Source organism: Tetrao urogallus (genome assembly GCF_951394365.1).
Source record: "Tetrao urogallus genome assembly, chromosome: 25".
Lineage (NCBI taxonomy): Eukaryota > Metazoa > Chordata > Aves > Galliformes > Phasianidae > Tetrao > Tetrao urogallus.
The window spans coordinates 1442751-1457793 of NC_136838.1; the positions used below are offsets into that span (position 1 = coordinate 1442751).

A 15043-nucleotide genomic window follows, 5' to 3' on the forward strand; every position below is an offset into this window, starting at 1 on the left:
CCGCGCAGCAAAGCTCAGAGTGAGGGGCCCGGCTCCCGTCCGATGCCCGTTCCCCAGAGCCCGGAGTGGATGGCGCGGCTGAAGAAGGGCGTCGCTCCGAGGGCCGCCTCCCAACCCCCCGCGGCCAAGCCGGGAGGACGGGACGCGGCGGACGATAAGGGGGTCGGAGCCACCTCCCATCCCCCCCCGAGGATCCCAGCCCCGCACAAATGGCCGCTGCTCAACGACGCGGCCGCTCCGGCGCTCCCCGCTGCAGGCGCGGCCGCCGCCGGTGGGATCCGGGGCTCGGGGCAAACTCCGCGCAGGAAGCCGCTGCCGCACGTCGCGGTGCTGGGATCGAGGCCGGCAAAACCTCGGCGGCCTCCGGGGGTGGATCTGGAGAAGTTCCATAGGGCTGCAGCCCCCGGGGAGCCCGGCCGCACTGCTGTGGGGTCAAGGAGTGCTGTGCTGGGTACGGCGTGGGGATGGGGATGGGTGCGAGGTGGGGATGAGGATGGAGTGAGGATGGGGTGAGGATGGGGATGGGGTGGGGATGGGTACAGGATGAGTGTGGGGATGGGGGTGGGTTGGAGCCGGGTATGGCATGGAGATGGGTGCAAGGATGGGATGGGTACAGGATGAGGATGGGGATGGGATGGGGATGAGGTGGGGAAGGGGTGAGGATGGTAAGGTGTGGGGATGGGGATGGGATGGGGATGGGTACAGTGGGGTGTTGGGTGCAGCATGGGGATGGGGACGTAAATGAGTTGGAGATGGATACAGGTTGGGCTGGGTATGGGAAGGACTGGGTCTAGGATGGGAATGGGCACGGCATGGGGTGCAGGCAGAGCTCTGGCTGACGGGACCACACTGCCAGCTTGGTGTCTTCCTCCCCGATGACGCAGGGCTTGGTGCCATGGGGGTGTGCTGGTGTCCGTTGGGCTCAGGCCCCGCTGAGCTGTGATGGCCTTCCAGAGCTGAGCGCATTTGCTGCTTTCTAACAGCTTTAAGCTTCTTTCAAATCCTGCTTCTCCCTCAACTTCTCCAAGTTCTTCTCCACCATCGTGCAATGTTTCCTTATTGCCCATCTCACACCAGGACTGGGGTGCTGTACGACCTCCTCCTTTCCTCAGGAGAACCGCACACCCCAGCTGCTTTCTGGTGCCGCTCTTTGGGTGTGCTGCTGGCTTTGACCCCCACCCTGCTGTGCTCCAGCACTGGCCTGGGGGTTCCTGAGCCCCGAGCTGAGCGGCAGACTCCAAAGAACCCCTTGTTGCTCCCTCTGTCCCAGGTTACCCAGCGCCGTTCCCACCGCGGGATGCTCTGAGCACAGCAGGGTCAGTACTGAGGAAGCACTTTTATTTTCGGGGTCTCTGACCGAGTGGGAAGAACACAAGGAGGAATGGTGGGAGGGTGGGTCGGGGCCCCCCGTGATGCAACCCCGGAGGTGCGGAGATCATCCTGGGTGGCTGAATGGCTCCCTGACGGTGCTCTGCTCCATCCCAGAGGTGAGGAGGAGATTTATGATGACGTCGAGAGCGTTGAGCTGCTCAGGAGAGACCGAAGCTTTCCGCCGCCCCCCACGTTCCGGCCGCCAGCACATCTCCACCCCAGAGGAGGTGGGGGCAGAGGGGGTGGGTGTGGGGCAAAGGGGGTCGGGATGCCCTGAAGGATGGAGGGCGGCCAGTGGGGCCGGTGACATCAGCTCACTTTCAGGGACACAGATGGCACCTGAGGGGCGTGGGCACCCTGGGGGCCATGGGAAGCGATGCTCCCAGCCTCCATCACCCCGTGTAGCCCTTTCCATGCTTGGTTTTACAGGGGGAGGTGCTGCTCGCGCCCCCAGCACGGTTGCGCTGCTGGTTGCTGCACAAAGGTAATGAGGGGGGTGAGCGCTTCCTGTGGGTCTGCTGGGACCCCAAAGTGCTTTGTTGTTTGGTGGCATCCGTTGGAGTTGCAATGAGGGCCTGTCCACAGAGCACCAGCAGCCCTGGGGGAGGGGGGGGAACCTCTGGGTGCTGGGAGAAACCCAAGCAAGGGCACTGGGGGATGGGGGAGGGGGGGCAGCAGGAGGGGGTGAGCCAAACCTTCCCAGCACTCACAACATCTCTGCAGAGGAGCTCAGAGCTCCCGAAAGGTGAAGCCGATGACACTCAAGGAATGCAAGAAGGAAGAGAAAGCGGACAGGGAGTTTCAAAAGAAGTTCAAGGTGAGCAGAAAGGAGCGGTCGCTTTTCCCTCTGATCTCCCCCCTCGCTGTGCAGGAGGACGCCGTGCAGAGGGGCTGCGTGGGCCAGGAGCAGGCGGTGCCCAGCAGGCCGCCCCGCTGAGGCTCCAAGACGGACCGACCCACGGCGCTGCGCTTCGGAGACGTGCGCGGTTTCCATCGAGGAAGCGGTTGGAGCTCAGGCAGCCTTTCTCTGCTCGTTTCAGTTCGAAGGGAACATCGCTGTCCTGACACAGATGATGGTCGACCCTGCGACGACGGAGAAGAGGGGTGGGGGGAAGAACCTTCCGCTCCGACGGGGCGAGATCCTGGACGTCATTCAGTTCACCAACAAGGAGCAGATCCTCTGCAGGAACAGCCAGCGGAGGTGTAAGTCGGCCGCTGCCCCACGCTCAGCATTGCTCCCGAGGGATCCCAGCTCCCCTCCTGGAGCTGCTCCGCTCCCTTCCAGCCCCCCTGGGGGTGCGCAGCCCACACACGCTTCTCCCCACTCTGTTGCAGACGGTTACGTGCCCCGGGCTGTGATGCTGCACCTGTGAGTATCCCTTCCCCAGCCCTTCCTCCCAGCATCAATTCCCCCCGGCCCAAACCCCCCCAACTGGTGGCTGCAGGGAGATGTACCCCACCTCTGCAGGGGGGGCACCAGGGGCAGAGATGGAGCAGAGCAGCAGCAGAGCTGCCCCATCATAGTGCGAGCTGTGGGAGCCCGGACCACTCACAGCTTTTCCCCCACAGGGACAGAGACATCTACGACGACGTTGATCTGTACGGTAGGTGTGAGTAAAGCACTGCTGGTGCCACGTGCCTCAAGCAGAGCCTTCCATGTCCTCTGAGACACCCACCGTGCCCTGCCGAGCGCTCTGCAGCCCAAATGGGGACGGCTGCATCACTGCAGCGCCGATGAGCGAACATCTGTTCCCACCGACAGAATGACCTGGAGCACCACCAGGCCCCAAAGGCTGAAGCTCCGATGCTGGAGGGGCTGCGAGGGTCGGCCCTGCAGAGCAGAGGTTTGGGAAGGTCCTTCGGACGGAGCCCCGCGGCGCTTTGTTTGATTTGCGTGAAATGTGGCACTGATCTGTGTGGTCCATCTGTGGTTTTTGGTTGGTTTTCTTTTGGGGGGGGGGGGGAGTTTTGCCCCAATGAAGCACTTCCACCAGTGCAGATGTGGGGTGGGATGGGGTTGTGCTCAGCGCCCAAATGCCGCCTCCACATCTGGAAACAGATCTGAATTCTTCTGGATCGGGAACTGTGCTGGGAACGGCTCTCCATCTCCGTTCCTGGAGCGTGCGGCCCCACGGGAAGGGTTAAAAACCCCACTGCACTCACCCACAGAAAGCCAAGCCCAGATTAACCGCTGCAGGACGTCACTTTCCATTACGGGAAGGGCTCCCAGGGCAGCTCTGGGGCCAGGATTACGGCTGGCACAGCCAGCGCTGCGATGTGCGGGGCGAGGAGCTGCTGCTGAGCGGGGCCATGTGGGAGCGCGTCTGCACGGCGCTGCTGGGCTCGCTGTCCATGGGCTCCGCGCGCCTCTGGGCGCAGATTCGGGCCTTCTGGCACAAGAACGGCCTCCTGACCCTGTCCATGCTGTCGGTGGCCACCGGCTGCCTGCTGGGCTTCCTGCTGAGGGCGCTGGAGCTGACGGAGCTGGTAAGGATGGGGTGGGAGCAAAGGGAGCACGGAAGGGCTCAGCCCTGAATGCGCAAGCTGCTGTCTGAGAGAACAGCCTCCCACAGGTGGGTTTTCTTCATCTTTTGGCCACAGAGTGGCTGGACAAATCCTGCATCCCTCTGTTGGGGACCCCGCTGCGCTGCAGGGGGGTGGGGGGAGGGCAGCTGCTGCCCTGTGCCCCGGGCTGGGCGCTCACTGCTCCGGGCCAAACGTGGCACAGCAGTGCCTGCATCCCACAGCCCAGCTCCTCTACTGCTGCTGCAGATGCTCAGCATCCAGGCGAGTCCCAGCACAAAGCACAGCAGATTCCCAGGGGTCCCCTCCTGTTCCCAAAGGGCCACTAAATGTCATCATGCTAAAATCGCAGCGGTTTTAACTCAGCCCCAATCTGCGGGATGCTCAGCTGCTGCTGGCACATCCCCACATAACCTGCGGGGATTTGGCATTTGTCACTTCAATTACACCCTGCAGCATTACTGCCTGCAGCGAGGATGATCTGACTTAACCGAAGCGGGGTGTAATCCCACTGCACCCCAATGCACGTGGCCGTGAGAGTGGCAGCATCCCGCTGCCCCTGGTCCTGCCCCTACCCCACAGTGGCAGACAAATCCACATGGCACTGGGGAAGGTTGGGCAGGGGATGGATGGAGGGATGGAGAGATGGAGGGAGGAAGGGAGGAATGGAGGGAGGGAGGAAGGGAGGGATGGAAGGAGCCTCTGGAAGGACATGGATGGATGGAGGGGCAGACAGATGGAGGATGGGTGCGTGGGTAGAGGGATGGAAGGACGGGCTGTTGGTGGGGGCCAGGAGGAGGGGGGCAGGTGGGCACACAGAGGGGTGGGGGCATTTCTGCACTCTGCTCCCAGGGAAAAGTGCAGCAACATCTGGAGCGACAAAGTGTGGCCGTGGGGCCATAGGGAGATGGACCTTCGGGATGGGAACTGACTCAACACCCCTCCTCAGCTCCAGGATGGATTTCCCCATAGGGTGGGATTTCTTCTCCCCAGCAGCTCTGGGGGTCTCCTAGGATGGGCAGGGAAACCACATTATCGCATCTGGGAACCGAGCTCATGTCTGGATCCCACTGGGAAAAAGAGGAAATCTGCCCAGTTTGAGCCCTTCGCCCACAATCAGTGCCCACCTCCCCACTTCCACCCTTCCCAACGCTCTGCTCCCTGCAGGAGAAGCAGTACTTCTCCTTTCCTGGAGAGCTGCTCATGAGGATGCTGAAGATGCTGATCCTGCCACTGATCACCTCCAGGTGAGATATCGCTGTCTGCATCTGAAGGACCATGAGACGGGGCACGCAGCTGCCCGAGTGCGGGTGCCAGGCCCTGAGATCAGGGCAGGGGAGCAGAGCTGGGGCTCGCTTGGGGTTCTTTCCCTCTTAAAACTGTGGCACATGGGGGCTCCAATCAGGATCCCCAACGCCGACCCCATGCGGTTTGGGAGCGGGTGCTGAGTTTGGTGTTTCCTGGCACAGCCTGATGTCCGGGCTGGCCACCATGGAGCCCAGGGCCTGTGGGAAGATGGGGGTGATCACCATCACCTATTACCTTTGGACCACTTTCATGGCGGTGACGATGGGGATCATCCTGGTAGTCAGCATCCACCCCGGTGCGGCCGCGCAGAAGGAGGATTTCTCTGCAGGGAAGGTGGTGCTCAGCTCCGCCGATGCGCTGCTGGATTTGATCAGGTGCGTCGTGGGGTCTGGGAGCAGCGTGGGGGCTGCGGGCCACGACTTCAGGGAATATGGCAGCACATCAGTCCTCCTCCCAGCCTCCTGCCCCACAAAGCCGTGTCCAGTTTCCCTCCAGTTTTAACCTCTACGCTGTTGCTCTCTTCCAGGAACATGTTCCCTTCCAACTTGGTGGAAGCATCCTTCCAGCAGGTGAGCAACCAGCCCTTGGCCTCCCTGCTCTGCAACACAACAGTTGGGCCCTGCTGTCGTGCGGTGGCTTCCCAGTCGCAGTCCTAGCCTCCAGTCCCTATTCCAGCCCAGCCCCATTGCCAGCCCCAGTCCCAGTTTTGCCTCCAACCCCAGTCCCAGCCCATTCCTGGTCCCACCACCATCCCCATCTAATCCCCATCTAATCCCCATCCCATCCCATCCCCATCCCCATCCCATCCCATCCCATCCCTGTCCATAACCCATTCCCATCCTATCCCATCCCATCCCATCCCATCCCATCCCATCCCATCCCATCCCATCCCATCCCATCCCTGTCCGTAACCCATTCCCATCCCATTCCCATCCCGTCCCCAAACTCACCCGCATTTCCCTCCCATCCCCACCCCAGTCTGAGAAGGTTGGGGAGCAGGGCAGAGGGGTGTGAGCAGGAGAATGAGTGATGAGGTTTGGGCTGAAGGAGACGGGGCAGAGATGGGCAGGGTGCAGGGAGAACAGCAAGCTCATGGCACTGGGAGTCTGTGGGGTGCCAGGACGGGACTGGAGGGGCCCTTCTGTAGGGATCACAACATTTTCTCATCCCACATCGGGATCCAGCACGGATCCGCCTCAAATGCCAGCTGCTGTTTCCTTGCCCTGGTTCTCACTTCACTGCAGGGCCGCTCACTGGCGCCTGCTGCCCACAGGACAGTAACTTCTGCTTTGTTTCTGTCCCAGTATCGAACTGTTATTGTCCCAGTGGTGAAGTCTCCACGATTCCCAACAATCCCAGGGAAATCCCTCAGTTTTATTTACTTTGCACCGGACGAGGAAAACCCTGAAATCCAGCGACCCGTGTTTCTTGAGCTAACGCCATCTCCCGAAATGACGTACAGGACCCTGCCAGGGACCAGCAACGAGATGAACGTCCTCGGGATCGTTATCTTCTCTGCGACCATAGGTACCTGCAGGAGGAAAGGAGGGAGCGAGGGGGGAAGGAGTGGGAGGCGATGGGATCAGCGTGGGGCGGATTATGGGGAGAGGTGAGGGCGAGGAGCTTGAGCTCAGCGTATCAGGAACCAAAGAGCCAATCCGAGGATTTGGGGCGGGGGGAGCGTGTTGAGGGCAGCACTGGGGGCAGCGGTGGAGCTGTCAGCAAAAAGCCAGTCCGTCCCTCTCTAGATTCCTCCATCCACAGCCCAAGGGCGCTGCGCGCTGGGTGCTGCTCAGTAGCACAGGTCCATGCGTTGGGCTGCAGGGCTCCTCCTGGGAAAGATGGGTGAGCGAGGAGCGCCGCTGGTCAGCGTGTGCCAGTGTCTGAATGAAGCTGTGATGAAAATCGTCTCCATGGCTGTCTGGTGAGTCGGGTCGTCATCAGTTCTGCTCCTTCCCCACCCGCTCGCTGGTGCTGATGCCAGTCCTGCAGTATCTGTTGTGAGCAATGGACTCAGTGCAGCACAGCCGTCCCAAATGCAGTCATTGCTGCACTGCTTAGTCTTCGTGAACGCTTGCCCTCATTCTTGGTAGGTACTTCCCTTTCGGCATCGTGTTTCTCATTGCTGGGAAGATCCTGGAGATGGAAGACCCATCGGTTACAGGCCAGAAGCTGGGGCTGTATGCCGTCACCGTGGTGTCGGGGCTGGCCATCCATGGGCTTGTGTTCTTACCGCTGCTCTTTGCACTCATCACCAAGAAAAACCCCTATGCTTTCATTAGGGGGATACTGCAAGCTTTGCTGATTGCCTTAGCTACATCTTCCAGGTATGAAAACGTGGCTGAAAAATGTGGGTACAGCTAGGAGAGGATGCGGGTAGCTTGTGGGTGATGCAGAGGCACGTAGGGCATGGCAGAAGCGCTGCAGACATCAAGAAAGATAAAACATTAAAGGAGATCCCTCCTGGCAGCAGTGGGAAGTGGGATCTCAGCGCTGCCCTGGTCACGGCACCTTCACACCCTGTTCCAGCAGCCCCTGCATTACAGCTCCTGGTCTTGCGATGGGCAGAAGGAAGAGTGGCCATTCCCTGCGGGACCCAGCAGGGCCGGGGCTCTGGGTTGTCCCATCAGCACCGCAGCCTTACTGCCGGCCAACAGTGTGCTCTGTGTCCTCCAGGTGCTGTAAGCCGACGAGAAACGGCTTCTGTTGGTACAGCAATCCGTACAACATGACTGCTTAATTTTCTACTGGACTTTTATTTCTACAGCGCTTGCCCAGTAATTCCACAGGCAGCACTGGTGACGCTGTGGCAAACCATGACTTAACGCTCCTTGCTCTGCAGCTCAGCGACCTTGCCCATCACCCTTAAGTGTCTTCTGGAAAACAACGGCATAGACCGGCGCGTGGCACGCTTTGTCCTTCCTGTCGGTGCCACCATCAACATGGACGGCACGGCGCTGTACGAGGCAGTCGCTGCCATCTTCATCGCCCAGGTCAACGAGTACGACTTGGATTTGGGGCAGATCGTGACGATAAGGTACCCGTGTGCAGCAGCAGGCAGGGAGGTGTGGGCAGTGCATCCCATCGCAGTCTCCACCGGCAGATGCGCCCATGGCTGGGCTGTCTGCAGTGCTGGAACCTTCCAGAGCTCACCCTGGTCCATAGAGAACTTCCACACCACCTTTTGAGGACGCTAATCCCGCAGCCCTTCTCTCCACAGCATAACAGCAACTGCAGCCAGCATCGGGGCGGCCGGGATCCCACAGTCAGGACTCGTCACGATGGTCATCGTGCTGACCTCGGTGGGGCTGCCCACTGCTGACATCACGCTCATCATTGCAGTGGACTGGGCCCTGTAAGTCCTTTCTGGGCACACGGCAGTGGGGACACACTGGGACTTCCCTCTAGTAGAGGAAATGGGGACTGACCTCAGAACAAGGCCAGAAGCCAAGCGTCAGCTCGTTCCTCTTCCTATTCTTTTCCCAAAATGATAACAATCAGCAAAAACTTCTTACCTGATTGGTCCTGATTGGAGTGCTCACCACTATCACTGTTGCACGCCACATCTTTGCCAGAGATCACAAACAAGTTAAGAAAAAAAATCATGCATGTGCAAGAGATAGATAGGAAGGATATGGGGATGCCACCAAAGAGGTGGAAAAATGCCACTGCTTAGGATAAAAGCATGAGGTGCTGAATAAAACCATGCAGCAGGAAATGGGCACATCCAATAGGCAGCATCCACCTTCCAAGCTGCACGCCATCGGAAGGGAAACGATACTGGCCTTCCTACACAGACAGATGGTGCTTTCCAAGGACCATCTCCAACCCGCGGGGCAGCCTTGTGCTGGCGGGTGAGCAGCAGGATGATCTCAGGACAAGAAGTTTGGGAGCTCCGAACCCCTCTGCGTTCACTTACTGTTATCCTGGCAGCAGCAGGGACAGCAGGGCTGCACGCCACGCGCTGCAATGCCATGTGGGACCGCTGGCTGCAGCCTCAGTGCTTCTCTCTTCCAGGGACCGATTTCGGACCATGACCAATGTCCTCGGGGATGCACTGGCTGCTGGCATCATACAACATGTCTGTGAGAAAGACTTTGCCCCAAAGCCCCCAAAGGTACGCCTGGTTGGTTACTCTGGGAGCACGGGGCACTCTGAGGCCAGCAGACACAAAGAACGCGGCTGGTTAAGAAACTGAAACAGCACCTTTATCTTTTCTCACAGCAAGACACAGCGAGCGACACAGACAAGTTTCCTTCTGCAGAGCCCCCACTTCTGCATCCCAAAGACAACGTGATCCACCTTGAGGACACTCTGTTCGAGCAGATGGGAGGGCACTACAACATCTGCCAGGTGTAGGTTGCAGCTCTGCCACCCCAGGACGGGACCTCGGTGCTAAGCATTCCCAACGCCACACACGGCCGCTCCGCAAGACAAAGGCCTTATCTGGGGCAGCAAACCCCTCTCCATCCTTTCTACCCTGCTGCCTGGAGCTGAGGACATGACCGCACTGGCAGCCCTGCCCACAGCAGCTGGGGTTATGGCACAGCCCTGTCCCCTTCCATGAGGCTGCTCAGAGCATTGGGGAACAGCTACGAGGTGATGGCAGAGAGCAGCAGAGGTGGAACTGAAGCTGTCATCTTATGGCAGCAGCCTCTATCTGCTGCCCAGGCTGCATGCCATAAGGTGTTAACAGTTATTTTTAAACCTTTTTATATACACTAACACATACCAATATATATTACATATTAATATGTATATATTAATACACGCGTATCTTTTAGGTTCTCAACTGAAAAACAAAGTGTATCTTTTGCCCAGAGCCCAAAGCCAAGGCTGAGCAGAACGGGATGCTGCAGCAGTGATCAGCACGCTGCATTAGTTTATCAGCATTACCCCACTGCAGCTGTGCTCCTAAGTTCAAATTCCCATTCCAATGAAAGCCTCAAGACACTGCTCCTAAGGGCAGCCTTCTCCACAGAAGTCTTTTGTACACGCTGTGTGTGTCGCTGGATGCATTTACCTCTTGCAACGCCACCACATCCCCCTCCTGCCCCGGGTTGTCATTACTGCCACAGCACAAGGCTGACAGAAGCAGCTTAAATTCACACCAACATCACTGAATTTCTCTAAAAGGTGACACAAACCACAAGGAAATGAACTGAGTTATTCCTATTACTCAGATGCAGGCAGACGAGATCAGCTAATAAGCTGATGAGGACTGGGATAAGTCCAGCAGCACCAGCAGAGTAATGCATCCATCCCAAAACGTCAGCAGTGTTCTGCACTCAGAGTAACATGAGAGCACCAGAAGTTGAGGGACAGAAGGTTTCCAAAAGCCATGAAAGCCACTAAGAATGGGCTCAAAGTCACTGAGCAGCACCAGGAGCAGCACTGTCCCCCTCTGGGACTGTGGGTGCAACACGTGGGAATGGGGTGAACTGAAAGATTCTGCTCAGCACACTGAAAACTACTCCAGCCTCAAAGACAGTGTGCACCATATCTTAATAAAGCTGGGAGAGCAACTGGGCAAAGGCAACGGTTGTTATCTGAACATTATTCTCGCTGAGAAGAATCACCAGAAGCTGCTTCTACGCAATAAAACCCCCATGGAAGCTACTTATGGCTTCTGTGACTATTAACCCAAGGTAGCAGAAGCCCTTGGCTTTGTGGCATCTCCCAAAATTCAGGTAGAAAACCCAACCATTGGCCAAATGAGCCTCGTTTGGGAAACGGAATGCCACCAGCAGGTTTGGTGAAGGGGAGGAGGTGACCTAAGGACGACCCACCAAGGATTCTATGATTCTATGACCAGCACTCAGCTCATGCACCTCTTGTTCATCACCGGTGTAAACACACAGCTGACAGCAGTGGCTATGTTGAAAAGCAGCATTTTGGAGCTGAGAATCTGCTCCATGGTGTTTTGTATCGGTTGCATGCCGAGAAGCATTGCTCCTTTTGTGCGCAGAGATCGCGGGCGCTCGTTGTGACGTTTGTAGACATCCATCACAAGATGTTCTCAGGGAGCTTAGCTGATCCCTCAATTATCTTGCACGCTGAAAGGAGCAGAAAAGATGTTTCCTTGGAGCTTTGGGTGCGGGTGGTGGATTACAGCCATGTTCTGCTGTATGCAGCGAGGACAGTGGTTGGTGTTTGCAGCTCTCAGGCTGTGGTTGCATCAGAGAAAATGAGAAGCTCTACAGGGAAACGAAATAAGGAAGTAAATGAAAAGAGGGGAAGAGGCAAAGGCAGACGGGTCCCGCCCCACTCTCACCACACACTCACTCCTGAAAGGAGCAGCTCAGATAGATGGACGTGCTGCTAACTGAACATGGGTCACCCTGACGTTAGGGCAGATGGGAAAGAAAACACAGGGCTGGAACAGGGCTCCCAGTCCAACCTTGCTGCTCCACTTACCTGTGGCCAGCACACCTCAGAACCTGCTCCCACTGTCCTTCCACGTGCAGAACCACAACCATGTGGTTATTTGGCCATTCCCCCTCCTCCTCTTGGTCTCCAGAAGTCTGCAGCTGCCTGCAAAGCATTACCCCAAACCACGTTCTGGTGCAAGATGGTTAACAGCAACACGATGCTCCCGTGTTTCAAGAACACTGCCTTGTCTTTGGGTGTTCTAAGTCCGCTTCCATCTCTCTTTCTAACGCCACTTCCCAGCTGCAGGTATTTGCTGTGACAGACCAAACACTGCTGGCACTTCCATCCTCGAGGTGTCCAGTGATCCAGGCACAATTCCTCCCCCTCTGCTCCCAGCGGCAATCCAATGCCAATCCTCATCTTTGACTGTGAGTCTCTCCTGCCCACATGGTGGTGATTCCTCCTCTTCTTCACCTTCAGCGCTAACAGCTGTTCTTCAAGAATGTGGACACCCACACGTGGTTCCTACACACAGAGGCTTCAGTGGGAAATAAAACACTGACACAGACACTTTGTGCACAGCAATTCATTTGCTCATAACAAGTTACAAAAGCAGCTCTTATCTGCCTGTATTCCTTCAGACCTTTGCTTTTCCAGCCAGGTACAAGCAATCCACGCGTGGAGCTGTTAAGAATGTTTGTCCACATACAGACTGAACAATGTCGGGCTTTAAGACCCCTTTGAATTCAAACCACAGAATTTTTTGTAGCTGAGAATTTGTGCCATCAAATGGTGTTACAGCGTACAGTTGCAGTTTTCAAGGAAATAAACAGGAGGCATTACTTTCAGAGTGACTTACGTATATGCATGGCACAATCCAACAAAACTCAGCCCCTGGCTCTGGTTGAAGCTCGGTTTTTTTTTCAAAATCTCCATACTTTTTCCTTTTTTTTTTTTAACAGCAGATCAGTGTGAATTTCCAATGCACAGCACTGATACCGCTGTAGAAAATGGGACAGAGCACAGCAAGCCCAACCAGAACCACCTCGTAGGAACAGATGAATGGAAGCCAACATTGCAAAGGAAATTCTGAGAACTTCAGTCCCATCACGAGCACCACAGGTCCTCAGCTGACTGCCACCATCACTGCAGTGCGATGTGGAATTCCCTCTGCAGCTCTTTCAAGCTGAGGTTGAACACTCAGGCAGTTCTACAGAACGTCTCCTTCTGCAGCAATCCTCATTCCCACTGCAGTTTCATCTTCAGCTACAAAGCCACCCAACTGCACCGGTGGTTCGTGGTTTCTGGCCTCCCTTCCACGCAGCCAGCACAACAAAGCCCTGAGGGTGACACAGAAGCAAGCTAATGCATAAAGGTTGTCAGGTCCCCACCAACATCCTCTCAGTGCTCCCACAATGGAGCACACGGCACGGCAGGCTGCAGATTGCCACGTCCATCCTTCACATGAACAACTCCCCAGTCCCCAGCTTCCTACATCCCCTAACCAAAGCACACAGACACAGCACATAGACATGGACTGCATCATTTTTTATCTCATCTTCACTCCTGCATGCCTGTGGCACTGTGAAGCACAACTGTTTGATTCACCCTGTGGATTTTCCTACTGCTAAGGCTCCCTCAGCAATTTCCAGTTGGGTCAGCTCTTAAGAGAGGGGTTCTCCATCCACGTAATCACCAGTCAGAGCTGTGCATCCAATTCCTGAACATGCACACCTGTCTGTGAGCTCCTCTGGGTAACTGTGCAAGAACACCAACACTTCTCATCCTCCTGAGCACCTCTCCTGGCAGGAAGTTCAGAGCTATGGGATCTCCAAGCAACTTCTAGCTCAGGGTTTCATAGCACATGTGATATTTCAAAGCAAAGAAAAACTGAAGGTGCGTTCCTGGAAGGTAAGCAAACTGCTGTGTCCTCCCAGGTGAGAATCTCCTCCTTAGCTTCTCCCACTGCCATTTTTCTTACAGCACTTTCCACTTCCAGTACTTCTAATCATCAAAGAAATCCACCAAATTAATGATACTATTTGTGATAAACCCCTGTGACAACCTGTGACCTTTTCCTTTACCTCCACATTGTTAAACGTGCTATCCAACACTCGGGTAACATTTTTCCCTGCTGTCCCTCGCTGGGACCAAGGATGGAGCCATCACAGCTCAGCTCAGCATGCAGCCTTTGTTTCCTGGCTTCAGCCTATGGAAACATGTTGCAGAGCAGAGACAAGATGGATGAGGTTAAAGTTACGTGTGCCACATCCCCTATTACCCATACACCTATCACTATTTTCTGCTCATTACTTACCACCCATACCTCACAGCACACGACTCTTTCCTGCTTTGCATCTGCAATTGCAGTCAGCTCCGTGCTCTTACCCTTATTCTTATCACCTCTGCTTTTGCAAAATACACTACGTTCTCCCAGCATGTCATCCTGCAGCACCATCACCCCTCCCCATCTTCTGCATCTTTTGTGGCTAGCCTGCTCCCCAGCCAATCTCCCAACCACCTACTGGCTACCCATGTCCTCTCATTTGAGCCAACGATGCTTGAACACTTTGGGGGTTTTATTAGGATAGGAACTGCTAAGAATTCTCTCATCACTCTTTAAAAAATAATGAAAAAATTGAAGCAGTATGACAACGTGGTGTTTAATGAGCCGCTGAGCTTCCACAGAGCCATGAGCACCAACAGCAGGAAGCCGCAGCTGCTGCAAGGAGCTTCTCCCTGGGCATCACCCCATCTTCCTCCTTCGGTTTCTGCAAGACAATGCTTAGGAAGGGGTGACACCCTCAGCGCTAAGCAAAGGCAAAATGGAGGAGCTCTCCCACTCACTCAGCTCCCTCCTGCGCAGCCCCCCAACCCAGCACCTTTCTTTTGCTGCTCCATACCCCAGCAGCTGCAGGACCGTCACTCAGCGGTGCTTTGCAGAAGGTGGGTTTCACAAACTTCAGCTGATGTCAGGCTGTCTAAATTTCAACAATTCAACCCAGCCTATCCTCTCCCCTTTCTTCCTTCCTTGGACATGGCCTTAAACAAATCAGCTTCACGCTGTTCCTTCCCCACAGACCAGAATGCACGCTCACAGAGGAACTGGGAGATTGGAGGGGGACAGCAGAGCTGCTCTGGCAAGCTCAGTATTGATTACATGGACACCAAGAGCTGAACTCGGGCCCAATGTCCCTTCCCCATGGCCACCAGCAGCATCTGGGTGTCCATCCCAGAATCCAGGGATGGGGAGCAGGGCCAGCCAGGCATCCCAAACCACGCTGGTGTGCGAGGCCAATCCCTGCCACTCACAGATGTTCTTGAAGCTGAGCCGTCTTCCTTCTTCCATTCCTGTAGTAAGAAAGAATGAGAGTATTAAGGTCCAGAAAATATTGTAATAACAGGGAATAAAATAGAAAAGCTGGCCCAAAAAGAAGCAAGCATCATTTCCTAATTGCCAGTTCACAAA

General features: G+C 56.1%; 1 protein-coding gene across 1 annotated transcript; it reads left to right on the forward strand.

Moving 5' to 3' along the window:
* Positions 1–3684: 3684 nt before the first annotated feature.
* Positions 3685–9561, forward strand: LOC306955588 (excitatory amino acid transporter 5-like; the record flags this gene model as incomplete). Its single annotated transcript, XM_079546907.1, has 11 exons — positions 3685–3858; positions 5062–5141; positions 5364–5576; positions 5729–5771; positions 6507–6729; positions 7027–7126; positions 7296–7529; positions 8045–8239; positions 8423–8557; positions 9220–9319; positions 9427–9561. The coding sequence occupies exons 1-11, from the start codon at positions 3724–3726 to the stop codon at positions 9559–9561; spliced, it is 1593 nt and encodes a 530-aa protein (XP_079403033.1). The 5' UTR covers positions 3685–3723.
* Between the last annotated feature and the right edge of the window lie 5482 nt (positions 9562–15043).